This window comes from Miniopterus schreibersii, assembly GCF_964146895.1.
Source record: "Miniopterus schreibersii genome assembly, chromosome: 10".
Lineage (NCBI taxonomy): Eukaryota > Metazoa > Chordata > Mammalia > Chiroptera > Miniopteridae > Miniopterus > Miniopterus schreibersii.
In genome coordinates, this window is record NC_138110.1 from 32,795,260 (window position 1) to 32,814,841 (window position 19,582).

Here is a 19,582-nt window from a genome sequence, read left to right on the forward strand (position 1 = left end):
GGCGATCCTCCTGTAAGGTCGATTAGATTCCCTCTTCTCCCCCCGTGCCTCCCCATTCCACTCAGATGAAGAGCTACAATTCTTCAAATGTGTACACAACCTGACCACCTGTTACTTCTCTGACTTTCTTTTTCTTTTTTCTTACCTTTTTCCCACCCACTCCGGCCACACAGGCAGTGTGCCAAGCAGGCACCCACCCATCCTCCTGAGGGCCTTTGCAGAGGCCATTGCCTACGTCAGTAATTCTGAGAACTCAGCTCCCAGCTACATCAAAGGTCACCTCAGCTGCACCTACTCTCCATCCCCTTCGCTTTGCCCTATTTTTAACAGCACTTTTAGACTTCTAACATAGTATATACTCTACTCATTTATTATATTTATCATCTGTCTCCCACTACAGTGTAATCTCCAGGAGGACAGAGATTTTTACCTGGTCTATTTATTATTTCCAGCATTTAAAATAATGCCTCCACCCAATAAATGCTAAAAATAAATGTGTTGAGACTGTGAATGAAAGTGTCCCTGTTTCTGCCTGACGCCTTATACACACATGCTGAGAGATCTGCCTCAGAATAGCTTTTAATTCCTTTTCAGGTTTCTCAAGTGTTATATTGCAAACAGCATTCAGAAAAAGACTACAGAGAATCGCTATGTCATTGACTTGATTGTATATGGCCTTTTATTCGAAACTGAAAACAACTCCTAGAATGTAGCAGTATCATAAATATTGAAAATGTATAAACAACATAATAGATCCTTGACATTTTTAGGAATATGTTCAAAGTTCTTCGAAAATCCCCTAAATTTTGGATACCACGATAGTGCAGTCTACTCTCACGAATTTCACACATGGCAGTGAAAATGAAAGAAGGAAGCCACTTGTTGCTGCAGATGCCAAGTGGCTCATTCATTAAAAGGAGTCTCACCCCCTTCCCTCCCATCCGGCTCCTCTGAGCACAGGCTCCTTGCTTGCGTCACAAATTATAGCAGCTTGGGAGGCTTCAGCATCACCTACGTAGTGTTGAAACCAGGAATATCTGTGAAAGCTGAGGGTCCTCAAGATTCTTTTATTCTATTTGCAGATTTTTAGAACACTAATTTTAAAAATTAGTCCCTCGAGCCGCTTGGCCTTGGGTTTAGACTATAACGTGTATGGGTATTATTGCCACTAAATGACAACCTGACTTACTGTTACAAACAACATGAGCAACACAGAACAAATTTTTACTTTGAGGTCAAATTACAAGTGAGCATCCATTCAGTTTGATTTTGGTCCTCTGGTAATACACTCTGAATATAAGCAAAGAAAAAAGGGGGAAAAATACATGTCTGTTTTCATTTTTAAGCTGATGTTTAAAAAAGCCTTCAGCCATGGTAACTTTTTTTTTTTTTTAACAGTAATGATTAGAAGCCTTGGACGAGAAGAGTGGGAGTAAGGAAAGGGGATGCTGTCGCCACGGTGACAGCTATCCGGCGTAAACACCTCACATCTCTTCCGTTTATCATGTATTTTAGGCCAATTCAAGCTGCTGGAACAAGACCGAGATATAAAGGAGCCAGTGCAGTATTTCAACAGCGTGGAGGAAGTGGCTAAAGCATTTCCTGAGCGCGTGTACGTCATGGAGGAAATAACATTCAACGTGAAGGTAGCTCTAGAAGATCCAAATATTTATCCTCACTAAAATGATTTAACTTTCAGGTCATTACATACGCAGAAAGTGCCCATCTGGGCCTCCTAGGAAAGATCCATCTACCTAATGTGTAGGTGTCAATGGCCAAAACTGGTCTTTTAAGAGTTTCATGTGCTGTAGCTGACCTGATGCCCAGACAGGTAACTGTGCTTAATTAGCATTGTCTTTTGCTAGGATAACTGCTAAGGCAGATCAGAAGTTTGTCTGTGTGTGTGTGTGTGTGTGTGTGTGTGTGTGCGTGCATGTGTGTTTTTAATTTGGACTTTATTTCCTAATATGGAACAGTTGTTTGGCCAGATCTTCTATGAGGCTGGATACTCCACTTGTAGGAGCAGGCAAAAGGCATATGAAGGATCTAATACCGGACTCGTAGTTAAAGAAAGAGAGAGACTTCCAGAGCATAGCCTGAGATCAGCATATATTCATTCCACTTTTTATAGACTCTCTGTATCAGCATACATGGGGAAAATCAATGTATAGAATGTTGCCAATAGGTATTAAATGATCCTTGTTTATCAGAGAAAAGCTCAATAGTGTTTCCTGTGCTACGTTAGTTTTGTCTTCGCAAAGGGACCAGCCAGAGAAGCAATGCCACCAGCTAGGTCCAACCTTACTGCCTGCAAGTCCGCTGTATTTTCTTAACAACATCCACAATTACACTAAGTGTTCACATTGAAAAGATTTTCTGTTTAACCTCATTTCAGCAAGAAGGCCAACTGAGTCACATTCCCTGAACATGTCGAGATTCAGAGGGCAAGAATCATTTTCCTTAGAAATTTACTGTATGTGAAAAACAGACTGCATCCATGGTATTGTATTCCAACAGTGCAACAGTGTCTTTGTGGGTGAATCTCTCCACCCACCCTCCCCAGGAAAGCAGGGAATGCTCAAGACAGCATCCGTATTGGAGAAGTGGTCCTGAACATTTAATTGGCTAAGCTAAGAAGTCATTCTCTCCTCCAGTTCTAAAATACAGCTGCTATAGTCTACTTTCTTTAATTTTATTATTAAAATGGGTGATATTTTTGTACTTTGTAAGACTTTTTACTAAACAAATTGTGCTTATATTAAAATATATTTATAATTTTCAGCCATATAAGTGGCCCAGTCAAGACAATTTGTATTCATTTACATTGAAGATTTGTGAGAACACATTCATTTTTAAACTTACCAAGAGTCGTTGGCCAGAGGTTTAATCAAATCCTATTCCATTAGTGTCTTGATAGGATTTAAATTAGTCTTGTTTGCACACTTATTTAAAAATAAAGACATTCCTTTTTTTAAAAAATTCAATAAGGGTGTCTTTCAAAGATGCCTTGATGTTTAAAATTATCTACCTGATTGCCCCATCATTGATTAACTGTGTGAAATGAATTAATATATGTTAAGTATTTAACTCTTTAACCAGCAAATATATTTTGAGCACCTACTGCATGCTCCACACTGTTCTAGGCTCTGGAGATAAGTAATTCAAGTCCCTGCCTCCCGGGAGATTATAATCTATTGGAGTGGCAAACAATAAATAAACAAGTACAAATAGGGCCTCCAAATAATGAGGTTGAGAAGACAGTTGTATGTACAAGTCTGAGCTTGGGGCAGGGTCTGAGCTTGGGGTATGTATTTGTGGCTCATCAGCTCCTAGATGGCATTTGAAACCATGGGGTTGGTTGAGTTCACCTACATAAGTGGTTCTTAACCACAGGTGATTTTTGCCCCCCCCAGGGGACATTTCACAATGTCTGGATACAATTTTGATGGGCACAGCTTAGGGGGGTTGGCGTGCAGGGGCTGCTGGCATCTAGCAAGAAAAAGACAGGGGTGCTGCTAAACAGCCTACAATGCACAGGACAGCCCCATGGCAAAGAATGATCGGGCACAGAATGCCAGTAGTGCCGAGGCTGAGAAACTCTGACCTAGAGGCTAAATGAAGAAGAGAGGACTGAGCTCTGGAACATGCCACCACTGGGGTCTAGAGGAGTGATCGAAATGAGTAGCAGAGAGATTTAAAGATGATGAAACACGTAGAGGTCCCAGAAGCCAAATGGCAAAAGTGTTTCAAATAGGGATGGTCACCTGTGTCAAATTCTACTTAGTGATTGAATTAGGTAAGGACTGGGAATGAACAGTTAAATTTAGCAAACTGGAAGCCTTCGACAGTCTTGACAGGAAGGAAATAAATCAGCTCTGAGACCCAGAAAGTAAGTTAACCAGGGAAGTATATAGTAGGGTGGTCCCAGAGTTTGGTCAAGGTAAATTTCAAGTGAGATTACTTAGTACCAACCTTTTACTCTTCCAGCCATCTTCAGCTGCGTGGATGCAGGTATAGACAGAGTTGGGGCTCTACCAGATGAGCGTAACAGAGATCAGCAAAGGGACAGGTGAAGTGTGCCCTAGAGTGACAAGTAGCATTGAGCGTAGACTCCTCACTGGGTGAGGAAGTATGAATACAAATATGAACCCAGTGAAAATTGGAGATCCTGATGGGATTAAGGAACTTTGAAATGGATATGTTTAAGAAAGTGAGGTGCCAAATAGGAGTGCTGGTAGAATGTAAAATGCTTGAAATTGAACTTTAGGCAGTAATATAGGAAATGACAGGAGTACATGTTTTTTTTCAAATCTAAGGATGTAATTTATGTGAGCAACTGAGAAGATAAGAACAGAAAATGGAAGATAAAAAGGCTGAAAAAACAAAAAACTAAAAAAACATGAAAGAATACATGGGCTGGACACCTCTCTCGGATCGTGTGTATACATATCCTCCAACTTCTCCAAGCTAATGGCATTTGATATTTTCAGAACTGTAGTTCTAAACGTGCCTCTTAGACATGTTTTCCTTTATCCATTCAGTTTTTGGTTTCCATGGTGAGGATTTTTATTTTGTATATCTGCTTTCCTGCATATTTGTTTTTAACTATAATAGGCATTTTCTTTCTAATTATCTTTTAGCTTTTTCATCAGCCATCTCTATCCTCATGTTTACTTCCAAAGCCAGAAGATATCCTATTTCTTTTTTTCCCTCATTTTTAAATCATTTTTATTTTTCAATTACAGTTGACATACCTTATTATATTAGTTACAGGTGAACACTCCAGTGATTAGACATTACATAACTTTCTAAGTGATCATCCCAATAAATCTAGCAACCACCTGACACCATACATAGTTTTTACAGTGTTATTTACTATATTCCCTATGCTGTAATTTACATCCCCATGACTATTCTGTAACAACCAATTTGTACTTCTTAATCCCTTCACCATTTTCACCCATCCCCCAATACCCCTCCCATCTGGCAACTGTCAAATTGTTCTCTATCTGTGAGTCTGTTTCTTTTCTGCTTATTTATTTTGTTTTTTAAATTCAATTGTTGAAAGATATGTATTTCTTGCGATTTTATTCTTATTTTTTATCTTTTTCCCTTTTCTTCTTCTTCTTCTTAAAGAAGACCCTTTAACATTTCATGTCACACTGGTTTGCTGGTGATGAACTCCCTTAGCTTTTTCTTGTCCTGGAAGCTCTTTATTGCCCTTCGATTCTAAATGATAGCTTTGCTGGGTAGAGTAATCTTGGTTGTAGGTCCTTGCTTTTCATCACTGAGTATTTCTTGCCAGTCCCTTCTGGTCTGCAAAGTTTCTGTTAAGAAATCAGGTGATAGTCTTATGGGAGCTCACTTGTAGGTAACTAACTGCTTTTCTCATGCTGCTTTCAAGATTCTTCCTTTGTCTTTAACCTTTGGTGTTTTAATTATGATGTGTCTTGGTGTGGGCCTGTTTGGGTTCATCTTGTTTGGGATTGTGCTTCCTGGACTTGTATGTCTGTTTCCTTCACCAGGTTAGGGAAGTTTTCTGTCATTTTTTTTCTCCTCAAAGACATTTATTTATTTCATAATTACTGATTACAGAACAAAAACTCTCAAAAATATTTATGTTGCTACTCTCCAAAAAAAAATGATAGGACAAGAGTTTAATTTAATGACATAGGAGATTTTCCTAGTAACTTTTCCTGCCATATATATATCATTATTTGCATCTCTAGGTGATTAAAAGGAGGTTGTACATTTAAAAAGAGATGGGTCTGCATAAATGTGAGAGTTATTCATAAAATAATAATAGTAAATTTTTACCATTTTGTTCATGTCCTAGCATGATTGTATTCTATTTATTTTATTTTATTTTTCCACAACACATCGTCTCTACACTGTATTGTGTGTTCACCACCCCAAGCATTATTTTTTCAAATAGGCTTCATTTTCTTGCTCTCTCCCTTCTCCTTCCAGCACCCCTATGATGCTAATGTTGGTACACTAGAAGTTGTCCCAGAGGCTCCTAACACTGTCCATTTATTTATTTATTTATTTATTTATTTATTTATTCATTGTTGTTCCGACTGGGTGTTTTTTGCTTCCTTATAATCCAAATCGCTTATTTGATTCTTGGCGTCATCTACTCTACTGTTGAGTCGTATGAATTATTTTCATTTCAGTTAGTGTATCCTTCCTTTCTGACCGGCCCTTTTTTATGCTATTGAAGTTCTCACTAAGTTCATTGAGCATCCGTATAACCAGTGATTTAAACTCTGCATCTGGTAGATTACTGTCTCTTTTGTTTAGTACTTTTTATGGAGTTTTGTTCTGTTCTTTCATTTGGGACATGTTTCTTTGTCACCTCATTTTTGCTGCCTCCCTGTGTTTGTTTCTATGTTTTAGGTAGAGCTGCTGCATTTCCCAGGCTTGATAGAGTGGCTTAATGTAGTAGATGTTCTGTAGGGTCCAGTGGCACAGCCTGCGTGATCACCCAAGCTGGGCACTCGAGGTGCACACTTCGTGTGAGCTGTGTACACTCTCCTATTGTAATTGAGCTTTGATCGCTCAATTGACGTGCTGTTGGCACGTCAATGTGGAGGGATTTACCCCCAAACCTGTTGGCTTCAAGGACTGGCTTTGACAACCGACCATGGTGGAGGATCAGCTATGCAGAGGCCTGCCCCACAGCACAGGACTTACCTCAGCCAGGCTCTGGTTCCTGCTGAGTCTGCCCCCTGAGTGTTTCCCCCTTGAGTATGTCACTTGTAGAGGTGGTTGAGTGGTGATGCTTCAACGTGGTCTGAAGCTGTCCACTGACTCTAGGACTTCCCGGGAGGTGCAGGCCAAGGCCAGCCACCACCTGCGTTTTGCCCAGGGCCACAGTAGAGCAGCAGAGTTGAGTAGTTGCAACAGAGACCATATGACCCACAAAGCCTAAAATTACTACTATCTAGCCCGATAGGAAAAAGTTCTCCAGCCCCTGATTTAGAACATAAACTCCTACTAAAATAAGTTTCACATTCTCAAGAAATTTCCCACCACAGATTATTCCACCTACTCTTTATTTAGTACTCTATAGCCAGTGTCTTAATATTAAGAACATCTTAACCGTTACTTTTATTGTTGTTTCAAAATACCCTTCACCTCAAATACTTTTTTGGAAACTTATTATTCCAGTACTAAGTGAATTATTTCAAATGTCTTCCAGCCTTTCAAACTCAGCCCAGCAATGATGAGAAATTTTCCCACACAATATTTTCCTGCCATCAAAATAATGACTAACAAATTAAGTCTTAATTTAAGTTCCGCCTTTATTGTAACATTTGTGGAGAGAGAGGGAAGAAAGGGCAGCCTTCAGATTCGGAGCTGGGAAACTTGGAACTCTCTTTAAGTGGGTAAAAGGCATCTTGACTTCACTGCTGACGCCCAAAAGCTTTCTGCATTAAAATTACTGCTCTCAAATCAGAGGGAACCCAAATACCCTAATCTGGATGCTATAATGTTGCTATTTTCGTTCCAGCTAATGAGGTCCAAGCTTTCAGCTGTTCCAGCATAGAAATTTCCCCAGGGGCAAAATAACAAGTTTGTATTGTCTCAGCTGGGGAAAGTGCCCCACTCAGGACTTGTGAGGTTTCAGTCAGATGTGTAACTAGTCACCACATCAGCAAGCACAGACCTCTTAAGAACCATTCGCATGTGGTCTGGGACGGGAGCTGAGCTGACAGTCCTGTCACCTGCATATCAGCTCCTGATTACTGGCTTTGGCACCTGTTTTTGGCAGAGATGTCAGTGTCTAGCAGCAGAGCTGCCACAGTGTGGGGTGAAGGATGTCAGGGTTGTCTTTTTAAATAGGGATAAGCGTATAAGATTCAGACAACCTAACTGATAGCTAAGCTTCTCAATACTGAGAAATACGATCAAGAGTAAAATGATAAACTATTATAAATAACCCAGCAGGGCTGACGTTTACAGACATTGAGTTTTTATAATCATTAAATTTTAGATCTGGAAAGGCCCTTACACGTTGCCTCGTCCTGCTCCTTTTAACAAATATGAAAACTAAGAAGCAGATGTTAGCTCACTTCATTGATTCACAAAAAGCCACAAAACTACTTAGCAGCAAAGCCAGGTCTCCTAATTCAATCCAGTCATCTTTCTGCTCCCTCACATTCTGTTTGTGGATTTGAGATAAGGCTTATGATTGTTATCAGAATACCCTTTCACACTGACACAACAGCTTGCACATTTAATTCATATTCTTTTTGTAAAAAATTAATAAACATGTTCAATGATTATTGCCTAACCAGATCCTTTTGTTTTTGTATTTCCGAAACACTTATGATCTGATACACAGGACTGGGCAGCTTTTATGAATGGTATATGTGTAGATTTTTACATCTTATTTCATACCAGAGTATCATACCAGTATTTTAAAAATAAAATCCTTCAAGTTAACTTGATGTTTCTTCTCTGTTGGCATCATTAGATTTCTGATTAGATTAGCGCCTGTCAAAAGGAACCCCTTCAAAACTGCTGTAAAATATTAACCCAGAATATTAATGAGTATTGATAGAGAAACAAGACCAGAGTTGGGTTCTTGCATTGTTAAAGATACACTGAAATGGCTAAAATGCATTACTGAATAAGTAAGCAAAAGTTCTAAAGTTTAATATAATTCATGTAACTTGATGCTAAATTTTTGGATTTTTTTCCAAGGCTTTCAGGTTACTAAGAAGCAGCCTTTTTAACACCCCGACTCCTGGATTTGAGGCAATCTGTGTGCCTTTTAACTTGATGTATTAGTTACCTTTAGTGCTAAAGAAATAAAGATCTTATCCCTTCTGCCAACTAGTTAGACTGTATCTTATTTCCCTACATAGAGTAGTTAACAAGTTAAACATATGTCATGTTACTTTTTTACTCATTTTAAGAGAACAGACTACAGACAAGGCCTTGAAAATACATTAATAGAGAGGTATTCAGTATTCCACTGCTTGTGATTCTGCTCTTGTCATAATTTTTTTACTCTCTGCCTTCTTTCTGATCATGTTTGTCTTCTAAAAGGCAAAAACAGCTTCCCAGTAGCCCTTTTTTCTGCATTCATTGGCCGTTCCATGGACATCCTGTAAAGTAATACAAAATAATGGTGCTGAAACATTTATGGTTCTTTAGGGAGTTTTTTTTGTTTTGTTGTTTTGTTTTAAGAGTATAGTTTAATCATAACCATCATTCCTAGTTTAAAATACGTTCCTAGTTTCTGTTCTGACGATTCAAGAAAGGAATCTCCTCATGGTGTAAGATTATAATAATGTCAGAAAGGCAGGTTTTTCCTGTGAGTTTTCAGAAAGACTGGGATCATTTGCTCTGGCGGTTTCTGCCATCTCTCTGGAGCCTTGGAGCATGAGTAATTCTAGATAGCCAGCTTTGGGGGTAGCTCTAAATTTTAACAAAAATCCTGTCCAAAATAACTGTCATTTTCGTTCAGTTTCTTAAAATGTATTGCAGGTTTTTGCCATCTTAAGGAGAAGTTCTTGAACAAAATTTAAAACTTACCCTCATCTCCTGAGATGTGTAGATTTTCGCCTTTATAGGGAGAGGCCCTGCAACCCTGTTTTGTGGTGTTTTGTGGTCTCATTTAAATTATTTGTTTGTTGCCTCTTGTGTTTGTTAGAATGCTTGCCTTAACAGTCTTCATTTCTAGTTTTAATTTTTACTTCTGTTCTACTGTGGGATGGAAACTAGTAACCAAGTTGGATAGAATTTTGATTGGATAGGAGTAACTACACTGAGTTAAGGTCCTTAAACGTTTTACTATAAGCCCTAACATCAACAACTGCTCAGAGGCCTTTAAGCTCACTGCCTTGTTCTTGGATATGTATCATTCTGAGAAATGCATCATTAGGCAATTTTGTCCTTGTGTGAACATCATAAAGTGCACTTACACAAACCTAAATGGTCTAGCCCACTACACACCTGGGCTACATGGTATAGCCTTTTGCTCCTAGCTACAAGCCTATGTAGCAAGTTACTGTACAAAACAACACAAGATTAAATTAAGCACAAGAGAAAATGCTGCAATCAAGAGAGGTAGTAAGCAACAGTAAAAACTATAGTATAGTAAATATATTTTTAAATAAAAACTATAGTAAAACCCAGTAACACAGTCATTTATTGTCATTTTCAAGCGTAATGCACTGTACATAATTATATGTGCTGCACTGTTACACAGCTAGCAGCACGGTAGGTTGGCCACACCAACATCACCAAAAACACGTGACTAATGTGCTGCACTAGGAACTTACAACAGCTATGATGTCACTAGGCAATAGTAATTTTTTTGCTCCATTATAGTCTTCGGGGCCACCGGCATATGTGCGGTCCATTGTTGGCTGAAACTTCATTATGTGGGACGTGACTGTATTCGTACAGAGAGACCCGAAATGATCAGTTACTATGCAACGTGAATTTTTCTGTATAAGAATGAATTTTAAAAATTAAAAGTGAATGAATTTAGAGGTAGCTCATTTTTGTTTTCAGTCTTTCTTACAATGAGTCAGATGCCATTTATTTTTAAGATTCTTGCAGAATGGTAAATTGGATACAATTGTGAGATTAATTACTTCAGTGTTTGAAGACAGACTAGTGCTTTTTATGCCATCTGAGGTTTTTAAGACCTCCTCTGAAAAATTCCCAGTGGACCAGTCCTGTGGCGCGCATCACAAATTAAATCATTGCCATCGTACTTGTCCTCTTTGCCCTATTTCCTGTTTAAAAAAATATAAAAAAGACACTCAGAATTGACATTTATCTTAACTCTTCATGCCCTTTCTTTCTCATTTTCTGCCATTTTTCCAAAGGAAAGAGTTATAAAAATTGAAGTTTGGGGAGAAATGTGCTAATATTAATCAAATATTATCTATTTAATTTATAAATCAGTCTGATCAATCCTGATTTTTTCCAAGAGTTGAAATTTTAACCTCTGTGATATGTTTGATCTTTAGAGCAACTATTCTTAGAGAACAGATTGCCTATTGCCAGAGCCGTCAGAGAGAGAGAGAGTAAACTTTACATCAGTGTTTTAAAATGTTGCTTCACCATGGGGTATTACCTCTGAGTGGTGTTATGAATAGTAAAACCCTGATAGTTTCCTGGATTAGACCTATTAGAGTTGTTTAGATAACACACTTTGAATTACTTCCTCTCAGGAAACATTGAAACTGGAAATGTTAACCAGGCACGCATACCAGAGCACTTAGACAGAGCACATTGTTTCTTTGGCTATTAAAAAGAATAATAAAAAGGAAAGAAATTATGCAAATAAATCACATCTGTAGAAACCAGAGGAGACTATTTGGCTCAACTGCCAAAGGAAGAACATTTATTTATGAGATTCTTCATCTGTCATTGACAGTGACCACAGGATTGGTAGGTGCATTAGTCTCATAATTTATGCAGAGCTAATTGCTAGCATTAATGATGACATCAGAGTTGGGAGCCTGGGATCACAGATTGCACTCACATATGCTATGCATTTTTATGTATGGGAGTAGAAATAACTTCCTTTAGAAGTACACACATACATGGAAATGTTGACAAAACTGTTGAATGTGCCCAGAGAGTAACATTTAGAACAGATCATTTTGATCTGTTTAATCTGTGCACAGACTGTCTGATTTGTATCTCAAAAGCTGTGTAGACATTCTCTTTCAGCTCATTTGGTGTGGAGTACTCAATAGACCTATAATTTATTCATTCCGGAAGGAGTGTGTTTATAAAGGTAAATTAGGAAAATTATAGTAAGTATCAATTTAAGTTGCTAAATAACATATACTTTGTTATTTCTTCATATTTGAGAAACTGGAAATAATTTGTTGCTCGAGAGTTAGTGTGTGTGCTACTCAAATCTCATGAGAACCCTGTCTCTCAACATCCCTGTCTCCGTCCTGATCCAAATGGATAAACTGCCAAGTTTTTTACAAAGTTCCAATGAAAAGGAAGTAGAGCAATGCAGCTGAGCATTTTGGAGACTAGTACATTCACTTCCTTTGAGATATAACTGTAATGGTGTTTCAGCCCTATTCTGACATTAAGTTTTCTTCTGGGATAAAACATTCAATAAAACTTTGAACAATTCACAGTGTAATAGAAAGGATCATGCTTAGAAGGAGTGGTTTGTGCTTGGAAACAGTAGTGGATGGAATAGAAACCAACATGAAAATACAGAGATGTGGAAGGCAGTGTGAAGCAGTTGTAAGAATTAAAATGTTTTATTATTAATACAAGTAATAATAATGGTCACTATTTATTGAGAGCCTACCATACACCAGACACTGTGGGAAGTTGTTTGCATACATTGATTTAGCCTGCAAAGTAGATGGTGATAATCCCTTTTTATAGAAGAGGAAACCGAAATTCAAAAAAGTAAAACACTTTGTGTGAGGTCACCTCACAATAAAGGCAGGATTCAAACTCATCTCATAGTTTAGTTAATAGTACTGTACCATTAATATGTTGTACCAATTAATTTCCAAAGGCCATAGTTCTTTCCATTTATCTGTACCAGGGACCAGCAAATTTTTTCTGTAAAGGGAAAAAGAATAAATATTTTAGAGTTTGTGGGCTCTACAGTCTCTGTTGCAGCTACCTGACAGTGTGACAGAGTGAAAGCAGCCGTAGACTTTACATAAATGAATGGGCATAGCTGAGTCCTAATAAAACTTTATTTACAAATTTAGGAGGTGGGCCGGATTTGGACCCAGGGCAGTAGTTTGCTGACCTCTGATCTATATTGTTGTAAGCTTAAATAGATAGTAGCTGAAAGTAAAAGCCTTCAGGATAACAGAAAGCTAGAATTAATAGCAAACAGATCTTTATAAGGATTCTTGGTGACCGAAGTCAGGAGAATAAAATAACTGCAACCTTTCAGCTGCAGGTCCTGCAGGAAAAGAAAGTCAGCCCTCCTATGTGCCAGTACTATCATTTATAAATTATTCATTAGCTTTTTTTAAAAAAATATATCTTTATTGATTTCAGAGAGAGAAAGGGGGGGGGAGAGAGAGAGAGAGAGAGAGAGAGAGAAACATCAATGATGAGAGAGTCATTGATCGGCTGCCTCCTGCACGCCCCCGACTGGGGATCGAGCGCACAACCCGGGCATGTGCCCTGACCGGGAATCGAACCCCAATCGCCTGGATCCTAAGTCAATGCTCAACCGCTGAGCCACGCCAGCCGGGCTATTCATAAACAAAACACCACCTTCAAAACTGTATTCTTCAAAACCGTCGAGGTCATAAAAAACAAGGAAAGACCAAGAAGTTCACAGATCAAAGGACTAGGTGCAGTGTGGTCATTGGTTTGATCCTAGGTCAGAAAAAAGGACATGAAAGGAAGAAAATTGGTGAAATCCAAACAAAGCTTGTAGCTGAGTTAATAATATTGTATTGACGTATACAGGAACTCTCTGTACTGCCTGCAACTTTTCTGCAAATCTGCAATTATTTCAAATAAAAGTTAATATTTATTTACATTCCTAAACTTATTCAATGTAGAAGCCCAGGATCCATGTGAGGGCAAGTTGAATACTGAGTCTGAAAGTAAGCACAGTTAAATTGAGGTCTTATTAAAAAAATTATACTTAACTTTGAGTCTGTTTAGTCACCTAACATGGATTTTAAACCTTAGGAGCTTCAACTGCCATTAAAACAATATTGTGCTGCTATTTCTGTACTGATAATGCCTCTTACAAAGAAAGTCACTTCTCTGTGGAGACAACAGAGCTGTTTTTATAGCACTAATGTTGATTGACAATTGGCTTGTTCCAAAGGTTAAAATTATAGAGATGAGCAACAGTAGAGTGGGATGGAATCTTATTTACAGAGATTGTTACTACTTAGTTTTCTAAGCATGGACCGATGATTACTCAGTAAGCAATATGCGAATTATCAGTCATGTTACCCAGATGGTTTTTTATTAACGTAAAAGAAAAAGTCAACCTTAGGCTTGATGTAAGTCTGATACTAAAACCTGATAAAGATAACGTGACAGGACTGTAGACTAATCTCACCTGTAAGATACATAAATCATAGATCAGTTATTATCAGAGAATTGTGCAATATAGCTTTAAGTACAGCTTGATCATGTGGAGATTATTTCAGGCATGTAGGGTTGTTTTAATATTTGGGAATCTATTATAATAGGAAATCAGTGCATTAAAATTATAAGTAAGCATATAGCCATCTTACTGAATATAGAAATAGCATTTGATTTTTAAAATTTTTAATTTCTTTGTAGAAGTTTAGAAAACTAGAATTGAAAAAGACACATTACTGTGATTTTTTAAAAAACCATCTCAGCCCTGGCCAGGTGGGCCAGTTGGTTGGAGCATCACCCCGTCCACCAAAAGGCTGAGGGCTGTCTCCAGTCAGGGCACTTACCTAGGTTGTGGGTTCGATCCCCAGTTGGGGTACACACAGGGGCAACCTGTCAGTGTTTCTCTCTCTCTTTCCCTTCCTCTGTCACTAAAAATCAATAAAAACATACCCTCGGGAATATTTCTCAATTTGGTTTTGTCTGATATTTTCTCATTAGATTCCAGTAATGCACTTTTAAGTGGAATGTTACATAAGTGAAGGTCTGAACTTCTCAGGGAATCACATCCAGGGGCACACGATATGGGTATGCCTCTCTTTGTGATGTTAAATTTCTTTACTTGCTCCAGTTGCTGTCTGGGAGAAGACACTTTTAAGGCCCTGCACATAACCTACTCCTTAATCAAACTTCTATAAATTCATTAATGATTCTAGTACATAATCTTATTATAATAGTTGCAAAATTATGACTTTCCAGATCCATCACTTTTCTACATTTATCAGCTTTCCTTCCTTTATTTTTTAATTTATTCATTCATCATTTTCTTAATAATATAAACTTAGACATTCCTCTTTTACTCAATAGATTATAGTTCGTTGTGGTCTTTATTGTGATGCTCAAATTGTCCGAGAGTTGGCCAGTGTGGGCTGACTCCGGCTGGGTTTTCTGTCCTTTGAACATATTCCCATCATCTTATGAGCCCTTCTTTACTTTCTGGCATAACAAAATGTTCCAAGCTCCTTTTGTACCTTTATTGCTCTAGCCCTGCAATCAGTCCCTTGTCCAAACAGCACTGGTTCCTTTGAGTGAGGAATGGTTTGGGCACTAGGTATATTTGATGATAATGGGAGTCTTTGCTTCTAGTCCCTTGAAAGAACAAGCTAAGGGGGGAGAGAGAGAGAGAGAGAGAGAGAGAGAGAGAGAGAGAGAGAGAGAGAGAGTGTGTGTGTGTGTGTGTGTGTGTGTGTGTGTGTGTGTGTGTGTGTGAAAATTCTGAGGTAATGCTGATAACTAATTCCAATCCAACCCCATGGAGTTCTTTCTTGCCTTTCCCAAGGCCATATTTCTATTTCCCCTTCCACAGTGAAAACTCTTGACTCCCAAAATATCAAAACATTTACTTATTTGTTCAATCCTATAGTACATATAAAGTTGTTTCAGAATCACTATACCCATATCCCTGTGCAAAGCAGACCTAAAAAGAACACAGTGTCTGTTGGGGATTTTTTCCCTACTGGTAACATAGTGTCAAAGACAATACTCCAAAGTTGCTGGGGTTATTCCTCTGTCTCTGTCACCAGCTGTTTAGTTTATTCATTTGAAATATGGTTGGATTCATCCGTTTCCATTTGCATTCTGCTCTAAGGGGTTGTTTTAATTCTGTTGACTTCATTTTACTTTTGAATATTTAGAACATTAGCATACTTCCTTGAAGTTGAAACTCTATGGCAAAGTATACTCACAGAGGTGTCCCTTCCTCCATGGTCCTGCACCAGGTTCCTCTCCTTAGCTGCTGTGGGTAACTAATTTCATTGTTTTCTTGCATATTTTCTTTTGTTCCTTTGCTTTTTTTTTTTTTTAACTTACCAGTATAACCTGGAAGTCATTTCATATTAGATTTGTTGAGCTCATCATTCTCGCTTTTTCGCACAGAACTGATTCAGGTACTTTGTTCAATGGGTCTTCTGTGTTTGGGCGTTTAGATCAGTTCTGATTATTTTGCAAATGCAAATAATGCTACAATGAATAACCTTATCCATGTGCATTTTCACACCGTTGAAGGAATGTCTTCAGGGTAAATTCCTAAAAGTAGGATTCCAGGGTAGGGGGATGAACGCCTGCTTAGTTTGAATAGCCACTGGCAAAGTCCCCGCCACCTGGCTTGTATGTTTTGCGCTCCCACCAGCCCTGAACGAGAGGGCCTGTTTCCTCACAGCCTTACCAGCCGAGGACAATGTCAAGCTTTGAACATTTATGAGTGTTCCTAGAGAGAAATGGTATCTCAGTGTAATGTCTCTTATTATAAAAGTTGTACATCTTTTCATAGATTTGAAGTCCATTGTGCATCTTTTAGTGAAGTAGTTTTTTCATAACTTTTGCCTGTTTTTCTGGATGATTTTTGGTCATTTTTTTAAAAGCTGCTTATATATCAGGGACATTGGCTCTTTACCTGTAATATATATAGCAAATGTTTTCTCTCAATCTGTTACTTGACATTTGGTTTTGCTTCTCTTGTTTCTTACCATGCAAAAATGTTTTGTGTCCAAATAACCACAAATGAGGGCTTTTGTTGTCAGATCTGAAAACGTAAGATAAAGCTATAGAAATTAAAACAGTATAATTTTGATGGGAAAATAGGCAGAAAGGTCATTAGGATACAGTGGCCCCCCCAAATGCAAATATATGCATACATTTGAGTGTATGTGTTTTATAAATTTAGTATATGATAAAAGGGACACTTCTAATCAGTGATGAAGGGGATGGTTACTTAGGAAGTCTACTGGACACTCAGTTAACTGTTTAAAACACCAAAGTTAGATTCCTACCTTAAATAATCCACCAAAGAAATTATGGTCCAATAAGTTAAATTGTTAATAAACAAAACCATCAAAATACTAGAAGAAAATATTGGTTAATTATATGAGCATTTCTCAACCTCAGCACTATAGAAATTTGGACTGGATAATTTTTTGTTGTGGGGATTCTACTGTGCATTATAGCATATTTAGCAACATCCCTTGTCTCTTCCCACTAGATTTAAGTACCACCCTCCCAGTCATGGCAATCAAAAATGTCTCCAGACATTGTCAAATGTCCCCAGGATTTCGGGGTGGTGGTAAAATTACCCCTAGTTCAGAACCACTGATCTGTATTATGATAACTAATAGACACGTAATATCCGAGAATGAAATTACAAAGAAAAATTTGGAAAATATTTGCTACATAAAAGAAAAAAACCTTAGTACTTTAAGAAGCTGTAAGATATGAAATTGAAAGTCAAGCAACAAATTGAAAAATATGTAGCATAAATGGTATTCACATTACATAAAAAGTAATCAATAAGATGACCATCCCAATAGAACAGCCAGTGAAAGACACAAATAGACAATCCCCAAAGGTAGAGATCTGAATAGCCAAATATATAAATACCCAAAAATATTTACCATACTAATAATCAGAGATATTCAGTATAAAAATACAGGATGCATTCTTTACCTTTAATATTAGTAAATATTAAACTTATTTGGCATGGGTATGGAAGACAGATAATTCCATAAAGTGAAGGAGTATAAATAAGGACACCATTGCTGGAGCACAGTGGGCGATACACATTGGACCTTTCAAACATATACATAGTTTTGTCTGTGTAATTCTACTTCTGGGCCTTTATTCCAAGGAAATAATTGAACTATAAAAATGTTCATTGCAACACTATTGATAATTGGTAAACATTGGGAAAGCCCATGTGTCAAACAGTAAGGAACTGGTCATATAAGTTAAGGCATATCCATATATAATGGCATATGTGAGATCAGTACTACCATTGATGATGTACATGGAAAAATGAATAAATTATAGGAAGAAACTCAGTAACCGAATTGTGTATGTGTGTCTATATTTCTCTGAGGTAGATTGATACTGTTAGCTACATAAATGCTATTTTAAAAAATGGAGTGGCTAAACTTGGTGTTAAGCAGATCCCCGTTTCCCGTGGTGCGCGCGTCTCCCCGAGCGAGCTCCCTGCTCTCTCGCATGAGCGGACCGCGGGGAAACCAGCCTAAACCCTGACTGATCCTCTTTGCAGGTTGCTTCGGGCGAGTGCAACGAGGACACGGAAGTTTACAACATCACCCTGTGCACGGGCGACGAGCTCACTCTCATGGGGCAGGCGGAGATCCTTTACGCGAAGACGTTTAAGGAGAAGTCAAGGCTCAACACGATCTTCAAGAAGATCGGGAAGCTCAATTCCATCAGCAGGCTGGGGAAAGGCAAGATGCCGTGCCTCATCTGCATGAATCACCGCACCAACGAGAGCATCAGCCTTCCCTTCCAGTGCAAGGGCCGGTTCAGCACCCGGAGCCCCCTGGAGCTGCAGATGCAGGAGGGAGAGCACACCATCCGCAACATTGTCGAGAAAACCAGGCTTCCCGTGAACGTGACGGTGCCCAGCCCGCCGCCCAGGAACCCCTACGACCTGCACTTCATCCGCGAGGGGCACCGCTACAAGTTCGTGAACATCCAGACCAAGACGGTGGTGGTGTGCTGTGTGCTGCGCAGCAACAAGGTCCTCCCCATGCACTTCCCCTTGCACTTGACCGTCCCCAAGTTTAGCCTCCCGGAGCACCTGGTGAAGGGGGACATGTGGCCGGAGGCCCTGGTCCATCACTGGCTGGGTATCTGCCAAGAGCAGTTCGACATCGATGAGTATTCGCGGGCCGTCCGCGACGTGAAGACCGACTGGAGTGAGGACTGCAAGAGCCCCAAGAAGGGCCGGTGCTCGGGCCACAACCACGTGCCCAGTGCCCTCAGCTATGCCCGCGACGAGCTCACCCAGTCTTTCCACCGGCTCTCCGTCTGCGTGTATGGCAACAACCTCCATGGCAACAGCGAGGTGAACCTGCACGGCTGCAGGAACCTGGGGGGAGAGTGGGCCCCCTTTCCTCACGACATCCTGCCCTGCCAGGACTCGGGGGACAGCGGGAGCGACTACCTTTTCCCAGAGTCCAGCGAAGAGTCGACGGGGCTCCCAGGAAAGTCGGAGCTTCCTTACGAAGAGCTGTGGCTGGAGGGAAGCAGCCCCGGCCACCGGCCTCTGGCGCGCTCCCTGAGCGAGAGGAGCAGGTGCGACCAGGCCAGAGGTTCTGCCCGGTCCAAGTGTGCACCGTCGCCTCTTCCCGTTCCTGGGGCCCTGGGAGCAGCGATGAAGTCCTCAGAGATTGCCCTACCTCCACCTCCAGTGCCTCCCAAGTCTGAAGCCGTAAGTCATGCCTGTTTGTGGGTGACGGGCCAGCCCCTCCAGAGCGCTCTGCGCAGCCCCCCACTCCTTTATTTCCTTGCCTGAAGGAAGGGTTAACCCCCCGACGGGAGATGATCAGAATGAGCAAGCTTGCCTAGCTTGGAGTGAGCTCCAAAAGCTTGCTAGATTCGTTTTACCACTTAGGGGCTAGGGTTTTACTCTGGGCTTGATGAGCGACCCTTTGAGGGTTTAATGGGGGAA

General features: G+C 39.6%; 1 protein-coding gene across 7 annotated transcripts in view; it reads left to right on the forward strand.

Moving 5' to 3' along the window:
- GAREM1 (GRB2 associated regulator of MAPK1 subtype 1) overlaps positions 1-19,582 on the forward strand; it is a 172,733-nt gene that overhangs the window by 132,913 nt on the left and 20,238 nt on the right. For all 7 annotated transcript variants that reach the window (XM_081150226.1, XM_081150227.1, XM_081150229.1 and 4 more), the window contains 2 exons: positions 1,516-1,646; positions 18,170-19,342. In XM_081150226.1, the coding sequence (XP_081006352.1) occupies positions 1,516-1,646; positions 18,170-19,342 (1,304 nt within the window). The remainder of the gene's footprint in view (positions 1-1,515; positions 1,647-18,169; positions 19,343-19,582) is intronic.